General features: G+C 39.5%; 1 protein-coding gene across 4 annotated transcripts in view; it reads right to left on the reverse strand.

The window, feature by feature from the left end:
- ezrb (ezrin b) overlaps positions 1-10041 on the reverse strand; it is a 71923-nt gene extending 61882 nt beyond the window's left edge. For 2 of the 4 annotated variants that reach the window (XR_014602642.1, XM_084083295.1), the window contains exon 1: positions 8726-9011. Coding sequence is in view for 3 of the 4 variants with exons in the window: in XM_084083295.1 (XP_083939421.1) it covers positions 8726-8737 (12 nt within the window). In the remaining variant the exon portion in view is untranslated. Of the gene's footprint in view, positions 1-8725; positions 9012-9877; positions 9917-9948 lie in introns of those variants that run through there. The other 2 variants (XM_084083296.1, XM_084083297.1) reach the window with 2 other exon arrangements.
- Positions 10042-18458: the final 8417 nt, after the last annotated feature.

Raw genomic sequence — 18458 nt, forward strand, 5'->3', positions numbered from 1 at the left:
AACCCTCCATTTACACAGCAAAACAAAGATCTCCTTTCAGATGTGGGTCCCCGGTGGTCTTTCCGCAGCATCCCGTCTGCATTCTAATGGACCCAGAGATTAACAGCTACGCCGAAACAGAGAACAGTTATAGCGCAGAATGAGATGCAGCTCGTCTATAAAGGCCGATTCTATGGGTCAGACTCCAGATCAGCTTAAAAAGATGCGGCAGGACATTTCTCTCAACATTCGAGGTCTATATTTACGCCGATTATAGACGGTGCACCAAGAAAAACACACACCCTGACCGACGTGGGTCGGAACATGTGAGCGTGCAGACACAAACCTCTGACTGGGTGATATCTGATCTCAGAGAGTTTTAGTCCTCTGATGGGACGGTATATAACTCACAATAAACTCAGGCCTCCCATTCGGAGCCGTAAAGACAACATGACACATAGGGCTAAAAATATACCCCGGCAGAGCAAGGACGCAGCGTTCTCCACAATGGGCAGCCTTAGTCAGAGGAAAAGCCAGGGGTATTTATAATATAGATATTAACCATGTAAAGTCCCTCTGCTACAGAATGCTTTGCAGTTTGACAGGATTGACGGTTCACAAATCTAGCACTGATTTTGAAACTGCACTTTCAACCTGGTATCCCGTACTTTGGGCACGTCATTAGCCCATAGGCATTGAAAATGCCGTTTCAAAACATTGACACGTCATTCATTACATTTTTAACATATTACAATTTCTTTCAAAAAGAGCTATTTTCACTATTTTTGAACGACGACACCATTGTACGCTGAAGTATAAAATAAGACTTAAGGACAGCTCACGGTGCAGCGCAAACATGGAGCCATCAGCCTGTTTATTTTCATTATGTAACACCACAAGTACCATGTTGACTTTGAGAACCGTTGCTGTCCAGACGAGACCACACTACAAGACTTACTTTTATTTCATTAACCCCTTTGAAAAAAGAAAGAACAACAGGGGACTTAACATAACTAAAGAAGAGCAGTGTAGTTCAGTCCTATGGTAACAAGTACCTTCTCCCTGAAAAGCCTCTTTCATGCCTAGAACAGAGAAGTGCTGCTAGGCCTCATAGTTTGTCCTGTTAACCCTTCAACCTTCCTCCACCGACAGCAGTTCCGGATGGAGACACAAAGAGTCTCCTTTGTGTCTCCATCCGGAACCGCCTGTCGGTCATCAAATTATTGGCTTAGGAATGCACCAAAAACAAAAAAATGAATTAAATTCAAGTCTCCATGGGGTGAGTAATTGATAGAAAATACGTCATTTTGGGGGTGAACTATCCCTTTAAAGCCTGATTCACACTTCAAGTATGATAGGTGTCATGCGCCGAAAATAACGGATTCACAAGCTCTCAACGCGTTGCGGAAGCGACACGTTGTGAGCTTGTGAATCCGTTATTTTCGGCGCATGACACTGCCATACCAAGGAGCCTAAAATTAGACATAAACGGCTTGCTCAGGTTAAGTATTAAAAAAAGAAACCGAGATGGTCATCATCATCTGACCACCGCGGTAGTTAAACTCTCAATGGGTTGCACTTGCATTCTTCAGTGGAGAGAGTTCAATATTTAACCCCGTGCATGGTTTGCATGGCTTTACAAGAGTCTTTTTTTGCGACAGGGGGGGGTGTAGCCATGGGGACGCTGGTGAAATGCACACAGAGCAATAATACCAGAGCTATAAAGCACCCAGACCAACACTCTAGTAGTCTGTATACAGCAGCACAGGGCGGAGGGCGCCAGTGTGAGAGCCAAGCCTTCTTTCATTAAGGTTTTCAACCACTCTTTTTTTTAGGTACTTACGGTACTTACGTGGTAGGGAAGGGACCATATGAAAATGTCATGTCGCGATTATTGTGGCCAAAATAATTGTGATTAACGATATTACCGTGATAATTGAATTCTTAGAATGAGAATATTACGTGGCAAATTGGCAATGAAGCGACGCAATTAGATTTTTAAAGTGAATATAGGATCAACCTGTATGAATGAGGCCTTAAAAAGGAGAACTTCACCCATTTTCAACCTTATCTTCAATATTGGTCCTCACTAATTGTCTCCGGCAGGAGACTATGTTTTCACTTTCCGCCCCCCCCCCTCGGCCAAGCTAACATTGGTCAAGCCTCACGTGACACGTGACAATACGTTGAAAGAGTGTGCTCTGATTGGCTAGTGAGACGCATGACGTATAGCGGCCTATAAATAGATGTTTCACTTTGAAAGAGGCTTGGCCTCTTTCAAAGTGAGGTAAGACAGGAGTAATCACGAAATGGCTGAGAAATGGCGGAGTAACACTTAACACAGGATTAATCAAGTAACACTTAAGACAGGATTAATCAAGTAACACTTAAGACAGGATTAATCAGGAACAGTACTAGCGGAGACCTGTGCTCCGAGGAGCACATTCTAGTTCATTATATTTTCCATTGGTAGTTCAGAAACCTGCTTACCAATGACATCATCGGTGCATCATCGGTGCAAGAACAATGGCTTCTCTTTCAGAATGCCATCGATGACGTCACTGTTAGGCAGGTTTCTGAACTGTCCACAACAATTTCTGTCTACTGAGTAGACAGAAATTGTACCATCTTCTAAAGAGCATTAGTGAGGACCAATTATATGAAGATAAAGGTTGAAAATGGTCGAAGCGCTCCTTTAACTATAGGAATAGTTTTGATGCAAAACACTCGCCGGAGACAAATAAACGGCTTAAGAGGTTGCAAGGGAAAGAGTTACTTTATCGCCACAACATTCCGAGCCACAAATTCTACCAACATTATCTTTAAAGAGATGAAATGGTGATGAAATGATTTGGTATGTCAGGACCTCCTGTGGGCGTGGCAGCACATCATTCAAGTTCATATCAATTATTTCAAGGAACAAACAGAAACAATGGAAGTGGACATTGCAGAGGAAACACCCAGACATGTTGGTCACACACAGCCACGCCTGACGTGGGTTTCTATGTGTGGGCCGTGACCACAAGAGGGGAAACAGGATTCTGGGAGAGCCAAGGAGTTCCGTAGGTTTCCTGCATGACAATGTGTCATTCAGATATGTGAAACATGAGTCACACAAGATCCTTGTCGACTCCTTGAATGTTGACCCGACCTTCTCTCCCCTGGGATTTGCGGTTTCCCTCTGAAGCCATCGCATTTCAACATGCAATTGAAAGTTTGAAAACATGGCAAAAAGAAGCTGGTGCCTGTACTTTGTTGACCGGGGTCCCCCAGGGCTCTGTACTTAGTTGGCCCCATGTGTTTTTCCCCCTTACAACCAAACCTCTTAGTTGAACATAAGATATCTACAACAAGTACACAGCTGAGCTTGTAGATCTGCTATTTTCACAGAATGTTCACCTATTAGGACGTGCCCAGTGTAGGTATGCTAGGGTTCATGTGGTTATATGTAGGGTAAGTGATTTTCTTTGGTTAAAATAAGTGTTAAATAGCTCTATATTCTGATAGTACTCATTGCTATAGAGTGTTTGTTCAGTAAAAGGAGTCTCCTTGTCTCTCCACCTCTTTATTAAACAGAAAATGAATTTTCGTTTCAGTTTCAGTTTCATTACCAATTTTATCCAATCAGGATAGAGAACTCAATCAGGATATAGATTAAACAAGTGAAATTGGAAGTGACAACACTAAGAAATGAGCAGACAAAATTGGAACTGGAACACTATAAAAATTAAGCTTAAAAATTGGTACATGCTCCTGAATGGCTGAGATTTTGACACCTACCGAAAAATGTATTTTATGTTTATTAAAGAGCTGGAGAGACGGGGAGACTACTTTTACTGAACAAACACTCTATAGCAATGATTACTATCAGAATATAGTATTTTAACCTTTTAACAAAATACTTTTTGTTTTAACACATTCCCTGCCAGAGTTTATTCATAAGGTACTCACCCACTGCCAGCGTTTTTGAGTTTTGCCTTTTGAACCGTTCACCAAAAAATTATATCCATTAAAATCCGCGATTGGATGGTGTTTATAAACAGCAACGACGGACGTACGAGCCCTCATAATGTTTACACTTTTTTTTTTTCTTCTTCTTTGTATCCGCCGCTGAAAGAGGCTGCAAACGTCATATCCGTTTGGCTGTGACGTGGCTGTGACGTTTCCCCACCGGCCATCTTAGATTAGCTTAGCCTCCGATCGGCTATCAGATCGTTTTTAAACACAAAGAGGATAACCGTTCGTCGATCAAAGAAAAGAAAATACAACCGGAGCTTACCATTCGTTTTTTAAACCGTGTGAAAACCATGATCTTTAGCCAAAACCAGGGAAAAACTGTTTTTTCAAGATAAAAAATCGGAAATTTTCTCATAGGATGGGTCGGAAGCGTCATGGGGAAAAAAAAAAAATCAAGGATGGTACCAAAAACATTTTTTTTCGTTATTAAACCACATAAAAAGACGATCCCGAGATATCTCGGGATACGCAGTATATGTGTTAACCAACAAATATCACTTACCCTACCTTTAAATTGTTGGATGGAGTTCAGATCATGTAAGGTGAGCAGACGTATATGCTGCTCCCATTACATTGATATGATACTCTCACTCTCTCTTACAGGTACACTATATGCAAGACAATTGGATATATTCCCAACCCTAGTTTATGCATAATTTGATATCTGCTTCTATTTAATATGTTTTACTTGTATAAGAGACTGAGGAACTGGCTTTATATACACTTTGTCTATATATTTGATATTTGTTTTGATATTATATTTTTCACATTATTCTTAATTCAAATATAACTTCAACTTTGTGGGAAGCTTGCACTAAAGAATCCCACCCTCTCTTTCATACCTGGTGTAAACTTGCGACATTAAACTGAAGTTGAAGTGTCTGCGTTTGAGTCAATTTAAGACATTTTTTAATGTCACTTAGGAGTAGATTCTTTAGCTCAAATTTACCCCAAAATAGTGGACCTGTAGAAATATGTGTGACAGGATGCATACTACTAAATGAACAGCTTAGTGCTGAGACAGGCTGAATGCTTCAGAGCTGTGAAACTGTATAAGACATTCAGATATTGAATACAGCTCTTGTAGTCTCTCAAATTAACCACTTATAAACCCTATACGTACTTCATTGACCGGAGTACCCCAGGGTTCGTTAACTAGGTCCCCTCCTGTTTTCACTCTAGCCTATCTACAAGCTCACACAAGTTGTGAGCTTGTAGACCTGCAATTTCTGCTGAATATTTGCCCCAGGGTTCATATGGTTAAATCATTAGAAAAAACATAAAAACACTTTTCCAGGAGTTGCAGATTCCCTGCCATGTCACTGTCACAAGTACTGCTCTAGAAGGCTCATCTAGTTAGGAAAGCTGTCACTGCCAAAACATGAACCCATATTTACAGACCAAAACCAACTCTAAGAATAGACTTCAGTGCTATGGGGAATTGGGGATTACTGGGAGAGAGTACAAAGAGTATTTCATTAAAGCTGAGACCTTGTGTCTTCCATTTTTCATGCCATTTTCAATCAAGCCAGCAGCCATTAGGTCACATTACGGACCGGGGGGGGGGGAAACAAACCACTGCTGCATGTCTCATGGATAGCATGGAAAAGAAAACAGCCTGCCATTATTATCACTAAAAAAAAGGCAGAGTTTTGCATCTACCGGCCGGGGTATTTGCGGCGGTGCTATCAGACGATGGCGTCATTTCCACACAGTGACACTCATGACAACCCCGGGGCCGTTCTAAACAAACCAACAACACAGTTTATGACGCTGTCTGGGACATAGGAGCGCGGTGTGCTAATGGTGAGCAGTGCACAATGCGGTGCACTGTTCAACAGAGCAGTCACTCACTCGAGTCACTCTTGCTGTTCATTACAGCGCTTTTAAGGGTTTTGGCTAGCATGTTGCTAACATCTGAGACACACTGTTGTCACGTAATGTGTTTTCAGTTCACTGTGTGGACACACACATATCCACTTCAAACTGAATTCCATGATAGACGGTCTTTAAAATGTCATTACTGGATGCAATGTGCCTACTTAAAGTTTCCCCTAACAGTGAACAGAAGGAGGGATAAGGAGGCAAGGGAGAGGCGGAGAGTTAGCGCTCTTGCACTCTCTCTTACATATATAGAAAGAATATCGTCAGAAACCTTGTATCTCCATAGTTCAAGTTTTTCTTTTTCCTGTTAATGAATGCCCAACCTCGGCATACTACAGTGTCACACAAAAGTAGGAAAGAAAATGGCCAGTCTACAAGCTCACAACGTGTCACGATGTGATGCGCTGTGATCTTGTAGATCTGCTATTGTTGCTACTTTTCACTTAAAATGTTTGAAGTGAAAGTGGTTTAGTGTGTCTCTGTGTAATAAATGTGAGTTTTATAAATATTTAACCAATGAAAAGTATAAACAAAAGCTTGTGACTAAATAATATCTGCATTAGATCCATTGGAACACAGGTTATTTTTCTCATTACGGTTTTGGACATAAACGTTTCCACCCAAAAGAAAGGATATGATCCAATACAACTCCCTGCAAAGCAAGGCCTTCACCTTCACCAAATTGTTATTTCTTAACCACACATGAACCCTAGCGTACCTATACTGGGGGCAAACATTAGGCAAAAAAAAAAGGTCCGAAAAGAGGTTTGGTGTAAAGGGAAAAAAGGAGTGGACCTAGTATAGGGTACTCCGGTCAACTACAGTAAGCATTTATGGTTTAATTAAGGGGACCTAAAGAAATCCTAGTCTTTGCTTCCAAGACGAGAAAGCAAAACTACTTTTCAAGTCATTCAAGTATGAGTGTCTCATATAATATTCCAGCTGAATGTGGTCACACCTTCCTGTTCCACCTGACAGTTCAGTGTATTCAACACTGGCTCTGAGTCTGAACACAGTCCCTGCCCTTTTAATTATGACGTCACACCAACACACAGCCCGATGGAGAATTCAATAAAGAATATAGAAAAAGTTGACTGTTTTTTCTTGAGCCAAAAGGGACATTCTACACTTCTAAGATGTAAAAGATATTTTGGATAATAAAAGTTTAGAGCAGGGGTCTTCAACGTTTTCAGGCCAAGGACCCCCTAGCTGAGAGAGATGAAGCAGGGACCCCCTCTATTTTGTATAAAATTGTGTTTCGGATTCGACTTTTTTTTGTTTACGTGGTCTGCTCTTTTTTCCCTCTACACCAATAGCTCTTTGCCAAAAATAGCAGATCTACAAGCTGGCTACAATTCTCCTCATAAAAGGAATGCTAGGGTTAAGTGGTTAAGGTAAAAAAAAAATCAAATCACACAAAGATTTGGCGGACCCCCTGTAGTAGCTCTGAGGACCCCCTAGGGGTCCCGGACCCCCTGTTGAAGACCCCTGGTTTGGAGTAACACGTAGAAATCTAAATCAATGTCCAATTAAATTGTGCATGTCACGTTGACATCGCAGATGAGATTACAGCTTCAGTTGTCTCATTTCTTGAAAGAAGTTAATGTTCACAAACACAGGTCACACACAGCTACGTATGTGGCATTCCACACAAATGAGTGTCCTATGCTAGTGACGATGGACACTAAAAGTACGGAATGCATAATTAGAATGAGTAAAATTAACAACTGCTAAGTCAATACTGTACGATACTGTAGTTTTTAGATGAGACAAGGAGTTCCTCTTTAGTCCATGGCGTCACAACATTTTCCCTAATTTATAGGAGGTAAGGTGGAAAAATCACATCAAAACTATGATGTCATCTGGCGGGCAGGTCAAGGGAGAGGTTTCATGGTGACATAATATGTGGTTATTATGTGGTTTAGTAATGTGTCTAAATTAAGACACACACTAAAACAATACCTGGCTCTTTCAGTGTCATTGAACCGGTTTGAAAGGAAGACATTTTCCAAACACAAGCCATAAAACATCCTAGTTTATTTAAATCACCACATACATCTTTTAACCTATGATGTGATGACAGACTACATTTACTAACTCAAATAGCCCTCGCTTAGAAACTCAGAAAAGGGCTCAAATATAATCTGAATCAAGGCTATGACTCAACTTTCAGATGAAGTTTGCTGACTGTGACCCAACAGAGTGAAAGTATAGGCTATATAGCGAGGTGGATGCAAGCACAGCAGGGTGCCAGGCAGTGTATCCTACAGTGGTGGAAAAAAGTACTCAAATGTTTTACTTAAGTAAAAGTATCAATACTGCAATGTAGAAAGACTATATTACAAGTTAAAGTCCGGAATTCAAAATGTACTTGAGTAAAAGTACATCAAGTATCAAAATGTACTAATTCTGCAGAATGTCCCATTTCACACAAGTTTTCAAATGTATACATATCTTTTGAAAATAGCAGATCTACAAGCTCACAATCTGCATTGTGAGCTTGTAGATCGGCTATTTTCAAAAGGCTGAAATGTATATAGGGCTTAAGTGGTTAATGTGTGTTTTGTAATAATAATCCAAATCTACAAAGTAACTAGTAACTAATGTTTTCAAATAATTGTAGTAGACAATGTTTGTCTCTGAGATGTAGTAGAGTAGAAGTAAAAGTATAGAACATTGGAAGTACTCCAGTAAAGTAAAACCACCCCAAAATTGTACTTAAGTACAGTACTTTAATTAAATGTACTTCGTTACTTTACACCACTGACTATAGCTAGGTGGCTTAGCACAGCAGGGGTATCCTATCCAGGCACTGTATCCTATTCCAACATAAATCACTACTCACCGCTTTAGGCATCTTGTGTCCTGGTGCTGGAAGCTCTCAGCAAAAAAAAAACGAGGAGCTTGTAAAAAAAAAAGTGTCCCCAAGAATAGATAAAGTTAGTTCCCTGATCCGTCCACAGTATACAGGCAGGTCTGGTTCTCACACAGAGGCTTCCTTGAACAGAGAGAGAGAGAGAGAGAGGGAAAAGAAGAGAAACGAGTTTCACCCACTTCAAGGAGACGATACTGACTTGTCTTTTGAGTCAGACGGACTAAACACTCCCTTTCAGTTCATATAGAGGAGGCAGGCAGCAGACATCATCATCATCATGATGATGAATCACTAGATAGATGTCATGATCACATCACTACTGTACATCTTAATATGGAACTACAGTACAGCCTACACACACCCAGCAGGCTGGCTGGGAGCAAGTTATAGTCTCCACCCTTCTGTTTAGGGAAAACGCAAACGGGCACCGACAGATACAATTAATTAAAGATCTGTCGATGTGTTTCTTCTATTAAACGGGTTAAACGCTAAAGGCTAAACCAAGCTGGTTCTCAGCCGTATAGGCTATAATAATGTCTAGCCTAAATGTTTATCCGACTCTGTCGTGCGACCTGAAAGGGGCTTGAGACGTCAGATCTCTCTCACTGGATTAATGTCATTAGCCTAATAGCTGCGACTGTTTGAATGTATGCTACAATGTTGCAGAACAAGTTAATAAATGTGTCCAGTAGCAGGATCACAGGATAAGTATCACGTTATTTGTAAACATCCACTTGTCTTGGACAGAGATAATAACAAAAAAGTGTGACTTTGGGGGGGTAAGTAAAACATTTTTTTAATGGCTCCAAAAACGCAGATTTTTCCCAAATGCAGTTTTAAAACAAATTCCCAAAACGTGTTAATGCCTAATAGACCAGAACGACAGGCTATGAGGTCCATTAACAAGTCGCATTGGGCTATCAATTCGTTATACATAGAAGCACTTTTTTCTATGGAGCCGTCATGTTGTCTCTCTAAGCAGAGCCACATCCTCACTATAATCCCACACAGACACCTGTTGTGTTGTGAGATCTGCCTCCTTTGTGAGGAGGAGGAGGAGGCGCGCGTACACATACAAAGTGCGTCTTTAAAACAAAGTGCGTAAAAGTAACCTGGACATACGGTAGGATACAATGTGGTGACACCGTATGTGCAGGTCCTCGTTCGGTGCAATCCACTGCATAAGGTCTTACCAGATGATGATTATTAGATGTTCAGTCCTGAAGCCGCAGATCTGAGATTCCACCCTGACCCTCCTCCCCTGCCTTGTGGAAGTTGCAAACCAGTGTTGCCAGATTTTGTGAGAGAAATAAGCACGCAGGGCTATGAAAACAAGCCCAAGAGAAGCGAGTAAGCTACGGTCCTACGGCTATTATTTGAAAATAGCCGATCTTGTAGATTTGCTATTTTGAAATAAAAATCTTGAATAAAAGAAAACATTTAGGAATATTTCCAAATCCATAAAATCTTGAATGGGGGTCTCTGTCACAAAATATTTTCAGAAGGTTGGGTCTACAAATATATAATAATTTGGGGGGTTTCCTTGACATGATAATGTGTGAGAACCACTGGTTTAAACAACATTAGTTAACAAGCCTAAATAAGCAACCCGGCCGCAGCAACGACCAACATTTTACAAGCAACTTTACAGAAAAACAAGCCCAAAGTCGCTTATAATACGCGCACATGGCAACATGTGTGGAAGTTGCAGCGTGCGACAATATGGCGGCGCACGCGCTCTGCGCGCATCAGTCCATGAGCCATCCCAGATTCCCAGTCCCACTGTGTCACAGTTCCCACTACTGTGTTGTGTCCGTGTGTCATCCGGTAGGCTTAGAGCAGGGTTTCTCAAACATGTTCACATGTCATTGTTAAGAACGATCACCAAATTGATAGCCTATTAATAGACCTATTAGGATTTGTGTGCATGGGGATCGCATCTTAAACAAGCTCAGTGCTTAATGAGTCTCCCAGTTTAGTAGACCTTGTATTGTGAATTTTTTTTACTTCCATCATGTACTAGGCCTACTGATGTTCTCATGTCTTACTAAATAAAGTACATCAATCAATCAATCAATCAATCAATCAATCAATCAGCAGAGCCAGGGACCCCCACCCCATGTGTTGTTAAATATATTTCTTTAATTATTCCGAATGTTTCAACAATTTTCAGATGCTTTGATAATCTCTGATCTGCAAGCTCGTCGTAGGTCTGCTATTTCTGAATAGCGGAAAATAAAACACGGATTAAAAGTGTTTAAACTGTTTTTTTGTTTTCATTTTAATAGGGACCCCCTTGGCTTGAACCCCCTCAAAGACCCCATGGGAGTCCCCGAACCCTAGCCTTGAGAAGAGCTGTGACTGTGAGCAGCCTGAGCAGGGGCGCAACTTAGCCTACTTGATGTCACATCACAACAAGTTTACACTACTCTACTGTGAAAGAGTGGGTGGGATTATTTAGTGCAATGGTTCCCACTTCCCACGAATTGCTGTCAGATAATAATAAAATAAAAAATTTCAAATATCAATATAGCCTACACTACATGAAGTGTATAATAAAGACATGCAGGTTCGTCAGTCATAGTATGACTCATAGGGAGAGAGAAAAACCTATTAATCAACCCTACAATCAATCAATCAAGCCTGTTTGCAGGTGAATTATACAACTACACCAATTAATCCTCCCACACCCAGTTAATAAGCCTTACATGTTATCCATAAAGCCTACTGTCCTGGAAATATTTATAGGTAGGCCTATATATATCCGATACAGTAACATTGTGTGACGTGTGTGGCTACAAAAATTGTGATCATAAATGATCTACTTAAATCACCATTCAAACCATTATTGTTATAGTTAAAAAGCAATCACACAGCCTCTGATTAAGAATTTCCTTGAGTATTTCCAATTTTCAGTACTTTTACTTCTACTCAACTACATCTCAGAGGCAATTATTATTCTTTTACTCCACTACAATTATTTGAAAACTTTAGTTAGGCTACTTTGTAGATTTAGATTATTATTACAAAACATACATGAACACTTTGTGAGCTTGTAGATCTGCTATAAAGATTTGTATACATTTGAAAACTTGTGAAATGGGACATTCATCATAATGAGTACTTTCTACTTTTGGTACTTTAAGTACATTTTGATACCAATACTTTTGTACTTTAACTTAACTTAAAATTTGAATTCAAGACTTTTACTTTGTAACAAAGTATTTCTACATTGCAGAATTGATACTTTTACTTGAGTAAAAAAATGTAGTACTTTTTCCACCAATGTTGATTGATTGATTGAATACTTTATTAACAGTTTGCAAAGTTCAATACAAGGTCTGTTAAGGATTTTAAACCCAATAAAGCACTATGGCTCGTTTCCATTGGGGTCCTTTACTCAATTCATCAAAACATTTAATGACTACTATGCAAAACATCAACTAAACGAGTAAAAATCTAAATTAAGATGTAGGCTAACAGTAAACAGTTTGGAGGGGGGGGGGTAGGTTGACACTTTTACATAGCATTACTCACACTGATTATTACACAGCATCATCTCTAGTTTCTATTTTCATTTCTATTCGGGGAAGTTGCGCGCGCACACTCGTGCACACACCCACAGCGCACACGCCCACCGCGTGCACATACACACACCCACTCCCAGGCTGTGGACAGCATTGCCAGGTCCGCTCATTATAAGCGACCCCCCTCCCCCTGTAAAGTTGTTTGTAAATATTGGTGGTTGTGTTTCTTTTGGTTTGTTTCTATAGTGTTGTTTACTTTAAACCAGTGTTTCTCAAACATTTTCAAGTCAAGGACCCCCAAAATGTATATTTATTTGTATGCGGACCCCCATCTGAAAATATTTTACGCCAGGGAGGGAGTGGGATAGATTTGTGTTGTTAAAATGTTAAAAAATACATTTAAAAAATTGAATAGCAGATCTATAAGATGTAGATAGAACTTGTAGATCGGCTATTTTCAAATAGCCAATGCATAGGGTTAGAGTGCTCATGTGGCTTCTTTTGGGCTTGTTTTCATAGACCTGGTTGCTTATTTCTCTCGCACCATCTGGCAACACTGCACACGCCCAGGCTGTGTGAAGTTCCAGCGTAGAGCTGCTAAACTAGTGGGGAGGAGGAGGAGGTGGCATAAGTGTCATAAGTGTCATAAGGTGTCATAAGTGCCTCTGGCCAATGGTTTGACAGGACTAAAATAGAGTCATATATATTAGGTAGGACGTGCAGTGCACCTACACTACAGTATGTGCTGTCTCTGTAGTCTGTACACAGTGAAGTGAGTCAGCCTGACCTGGACACACCTAGCAACCACTTCCTCACGCCAACACTAGCCTACTAGCAGTGGTGTAAAGTAACTGAGTACATTTACTCAAGTAGCCTACTGTACTTACTGTAAGTACAGTTTTGAGGTATTTCTTACTTTACTGGAGTGTTTCCAATTTCAGTACTTTTACTTCTACCCCATTACATCTCAGAGGCAAATATTGCACTTTTTACTTGCACTATAATTATTTGAAAACTTTAGTTACTAGTTGCTTTGTAAAGCATACAATAACCACTTCAGCCATGGCTATTTGAAAATAGCCGATCTACAAGCTCACAGCGCATCACAACACAAAGCTAAAGCGAAAAGAGCTTGTAGATCTGCTATTTTCAAAGGATTGTTATACATTTGGAAACATGTGAAATGGGATATTGTGCATAATGAGTACTTTTACTTTTGGTACTTAAGTATATTTTGACACCAATACTTTTGTACTTTTAGTCAGGCAAGTTTTGAATTCCGCGCTTTTACTTGTAACTGAGTATTTCTACATTGCAGTAAAACATGTGAGTACTTTTTCCACCACTGCTTTACCAGCCTACTGTAGCCCACCTACTTCTAAGCATCAGTCCACATATCATTGATGTAAAACATAGCCTAATCCATGCAGTCTTCAACGTGTTTCAGCCCAAGGACCCCTTAGCTGAGAGAGAGATGAAGCAGGGACCCCCCACCACATATTGTATGAAATTGTTTTGCACATTAAACCTTTTCATTTCAAAGATGCCTTCTTCACACAATGGTGAAAAAATAAATGTACTAAGTCCAGAGCTCGATGAATGTTAGGGACCAAACAATAAAGTCACTACAAAGTACTACCAATCAACTCTAAATTGCCTGAAACGTACTCCTAACAGGTTTTCGGGGGGACGATTTTGGCCTCCACACTTAGTGATTTTTTCGGATTTAACTTTCGTTTCGGTTTCGTTTCGGTAGTGACCCAGTGGTGAAAAAATAAATTTACTAAGTCCAGAGCACAATGTGTCGACGTGTTGTGAGCTTGTAGATTGACAATTCTTTGTGAAAAGATTTGGTGTAGATGGTAACAAGGCAAGCGGGAAAGTAAAGTTGCAACTTTACTAAGAATAGAGAGTTTAAGTGGTGAAGTTAATGTAGAAATACACTGTGCATCTAAATACTAAAAGGATAAGTATTTCCTTCTCATCTGAATGTTTCATGTCTCTGTGGCTCAAGAGATGTGTCACTGTTTATGAACCAAAGAGTTTAAGGTTCAAAGCTCCTAAAGAACATTTTCATTGTCCATCTCAATCCTGAAAAGGTGGTTTAAGTATTATGTTCTCAGTTGCATGGTTCATGCCACCATGGCTCAAGAGAAAACTCTGGGGTTTATAAACCGAAGGTTTAAGGTTCAAAACTCCTGGAGCACATTTTCACTGTCCATCTAACTTCTAAAAGGTGGTTTAAGTATTACGTTCTCTTTTGTATTATCTATACCTGTGTGGCTCAAGAGATAAACACAGGGTCTGAAAGCAGAAGGTTTGGGGTTCAAAGCTCCTGAAGAACATTTTCACTGGCCATCTAAATTCTAAAAGGCGGGTGAAGGATGACGTTCCCAATTGTACTTCCCATGCCAGCGTGGCTCAAGAGTTAAACACAGGGTCTGAAAGTAGAAGATTTGGAGTTCAAGGCTCCTGAAGAACATTTTCACACTGTCCATCTAAATTCTAAAAGGCGGGTTAAGGATGACGTTCCCAATTGTACCTTCCATGCCAGCGTGGCTTAAAAGATAAATCAAAGGTTCACAAACTAAAGGTTCGAGGTTCAAAGCTCACTCAAAACAACTACTAAATAAAAACTAAAAGGGTAATACAACAAAAAAACAATGGAGCTGTGGTCAATACAAACTGGTGATGAAAAAAAACAATAAAAAAATGTCTCAAACAAATTCATGTGAAAAAAAACAGTGGCCATAAAATCACAAAAAATACTAAAATAAAAATCTTTAATTAATATGTAAATGTATTAAGCTCCTCCCCCTGGAGGTGGGCTCCCTCCATGCTCCTCCCTCTCCTACCGGAGCTAAAAGAGGGCGTGAGGAGGGAGGCGGGCTTCATCCATGGTTCTCGCCTTAAAAAGACAGAAAATTGAGATCTTCCCTGACCAAGATTCAAACCCACCACCATCCGCTTGTGAAGCCTATGCTTTACTCTTGCACCACCAGGCCTTTCACGTTAAATAGGATTTCGAGGTTATATTTAAAGTTAAAGCGAGAGGTGACAGGTCAAAAGATGAAAATCCACAGCAAACACCTCTACCCCTGACAGAATGACAGGATCTACTAGATACACCCTCTGATGGTCAGGGAAAGGGTTCATTATGACGACTGAGATTTAGGTTGTTTAAAAACATCTGTTAGAAAACGTTTACTCTGGCTGAGTCTGAACCCAGATTTACACTTTCATTGAAAGGAAACAGAGAGATGTTTCGTAATGTCATAAAAATTCATACCCTTTTTGTCATTTATAAATTCCTTAGTTTCAGATGATCAAAACTATAGCAGTTTTGGTGTTAAATCAAGTAGGCTACATTGTTCTCAATTTGGACTGGACATTAAAAAATATGTCTTAAGTTTTCAACTATAGTTCCTCAAACAGTGCTGTATTATGACCACAGATCCTCTATGATTAACTGAATTAAGTTTAAGAAAATACCACTTCGCACTCATGGCATGCAGCATATCAATCAAAACAATGATCAATTATAGGCCGAGCTCCATACTTCGTTTTGAGGTGTTCTAGTGACTCAGGGATAACAAATTACATAAATTCAACCACTTAAATGTAATGTATTTATTGCAACAACCAACCAAGAGTGTTGCAAACGGCTGAGTTTGTAACAAAATGAGGAAACTCACACAAACAAAGAACGTTTAAATTATTTTATTAAAACTAACTTAACCCCATATGGGTAACCGGTGAGCCTCAGGGCTCAATACTAGTGTATTTTCTGTTTTGTGTTATTATGAGGAAAGTTTTGACTGAAAATAGCCGATCCACAAGCTCACAACGTGTCGCAGTGAGCTTGTCGATCGGCTATTTTCTGCTAAAGCTATACCCACAATACGGATACTGGGGTGGTTAACAGTGCTTAAAGGGCAAGACCACTTTGGTAGAGCTTTGGGTTGTGTAGTTACCTTGCCATGATGCATCTCCAAAGGTGGGCAAGAAATCTAAAATAATTGCTCCATTGATAATAAAAAAAATATGCTCCTCATTGAATTACATTGTAGGCTGAAACAGCTCTCAAAGTCACTCTTTTAGCACAAACGAACGCAAATAAAGTTGATTCAGACTATATAGAACATCACCAAACCCAGTACCGTTTGTTTTTTAAATAAAAATGCTAACATCCTGTTGATTTTGCTATTTTTATTAAAAAGAACTCGGACTGGATCCGCGGATCTGGATTTTCAAATAGTTAAATCAACAGGAATTTGATGTTTTTATTTTTAAAAAAAAACAACAGTACTGGGTTTGGTGATGTTCTATATTGACTGAATCAGCTTTGTTTGTGTTCGTTTACGTGCTAAAAGAGTGACTTTGAGAGCCGTTTCACTGTACAATGTCAATGAGGAGCATATTTTGAATGATCAATTTCTATTCAATTATTATACAGCAATTATTTTAGATTTCTTGTTCACCTTTGGAGTTACATCATGACAAGGTAACTACACAACCCAAACCTCTACCACAGTGATCTTGTTCTTTAACAAGCAAAATCCAAAAGGCTGGAATGCTCCCAGTGAGCTTCACGGTGAGAGAGAGAACAACAGTGAAGTCCAGCCACCTGTTTTATAGAGGACAATCCAGGTGGGCCAGATCTCCACTGATGACACACTCCGCCCTCCAATCATTCTGACACACATGACACATGGTTAGTAACCATGAAAACCACACCAGTGACCAACTTTCGTTTCGGTAGTGACCCAATGGTGAAAAAATAAATGTACTAAGTCCAGAGCTCGATGAATGTTAGGGACCAAAAAAAGTGTCACTACAAAGTACTACCAATCAACTCTAAATTGCCTGAAACGTACTCCTAACAGGTTTTCGTGGGGACGATTTTGGCCTCCACACTTAGTGATTTTTTCGGATTTAACTTTCGTTTCGGTAGTGACCCAATAGTGAAAAAATACATTTACTAAGTCCAGAGCTCGATGAATGTTAGGGACCAAAAAAGTGTCACTACAAAGTACTACCAATCAACTCTAAATTGCCTGAAACGTACTCCTCTAGACTTGTTTGACAGCACTGTCATCAGTGTTGGATTCATGTTAATGTGTATTTTCAGACATTTAACCACTTAATCCCTCAATATGTAGTAAACTTGACCTTTCACTCTGTACTTGGTCTGCTCTTTTTCCCCTCTACAGCAAACCTCTTAGCCAAAAATAGCCGATCTACAAGCTCACAACGGCTTGTAGATCAGCTTCTCAGATTCTCCTCAGAATTGGGATGCTAGGGAACAAGTTTTAATGTTAAAATATCCTATCACACAAAGATTTGGTGCCCCCCCTGTGGTAACTCTGAGGACCCCCTAGGGGTCCCGGTCCCCCTGTTGACGACCCCAGGCCTAATCATTATTATAAGGGTCAAAATGACACTGTCATTTTGAGCATAGGTTGTGATCAGTGGTGGAAAATATAGTAACTAAGGACATTTACTCTATACTTAAACTAAAATGTTAGGCACTTTTACGTTACTTGAGTATTTCCTTCTTTTTTTACACTTCTTTAGGCAAATATTGTAATTTTTCGTTTTTACTCAACTGCAATTATTTGACAGCTTTAGTTACTAATTAATACAACACATAAGTGATAAATCATGACGTATTATTAGAGGCTATTTTAATCTACCCAGCAACACATTAAGTAATAAAAACAAGCCACAGCTTTACCAGGTTCCTTACGCCAACACTACTACTGTAGGCTACCTACTTCTAAGGATTTAGTTGATGTATTATTGATGTAAAAAGTGATAATCTATTGTGTATAAGGGTCAATAACCACTGACATTTTGATCATGTAGTGCTCAGTGGTGGAAAGTAACTAAATAGGCTACATTTACTCAAATACTGTACTTAAATACAAATGTAGGTACTTTTACTTTACTTGAGTATTTAAAAAAATATATATATTAAAAAAAATACTATTCCATTACATCTCAGAGGCAAATATTGTACTTTTTTTCCTTCACTACAATTATTTGACAGCCAATAGTTATAACTAATTCAAATTCAAACCATGCATTAAGTGGTTGAAAACTCATTTGAATGACACAAACACAGATTAAAATATAATTTATGTGTTGTGTGAAATGTCTGTTATTGAGATGGG

This window comes from Gymnoscopelus microlampas, assembly GCF_963454915.1.
Source record: "Gymnoscopelus microlampas genome assembly, chromosome: 16".
Lineage (NCBI taxonomy): Eukaryota > Metazoa > Chordata > Actinopteri > Myctophiformes > Myctophidae > Gymnoscopelus > Gymnoscopelus microlampas.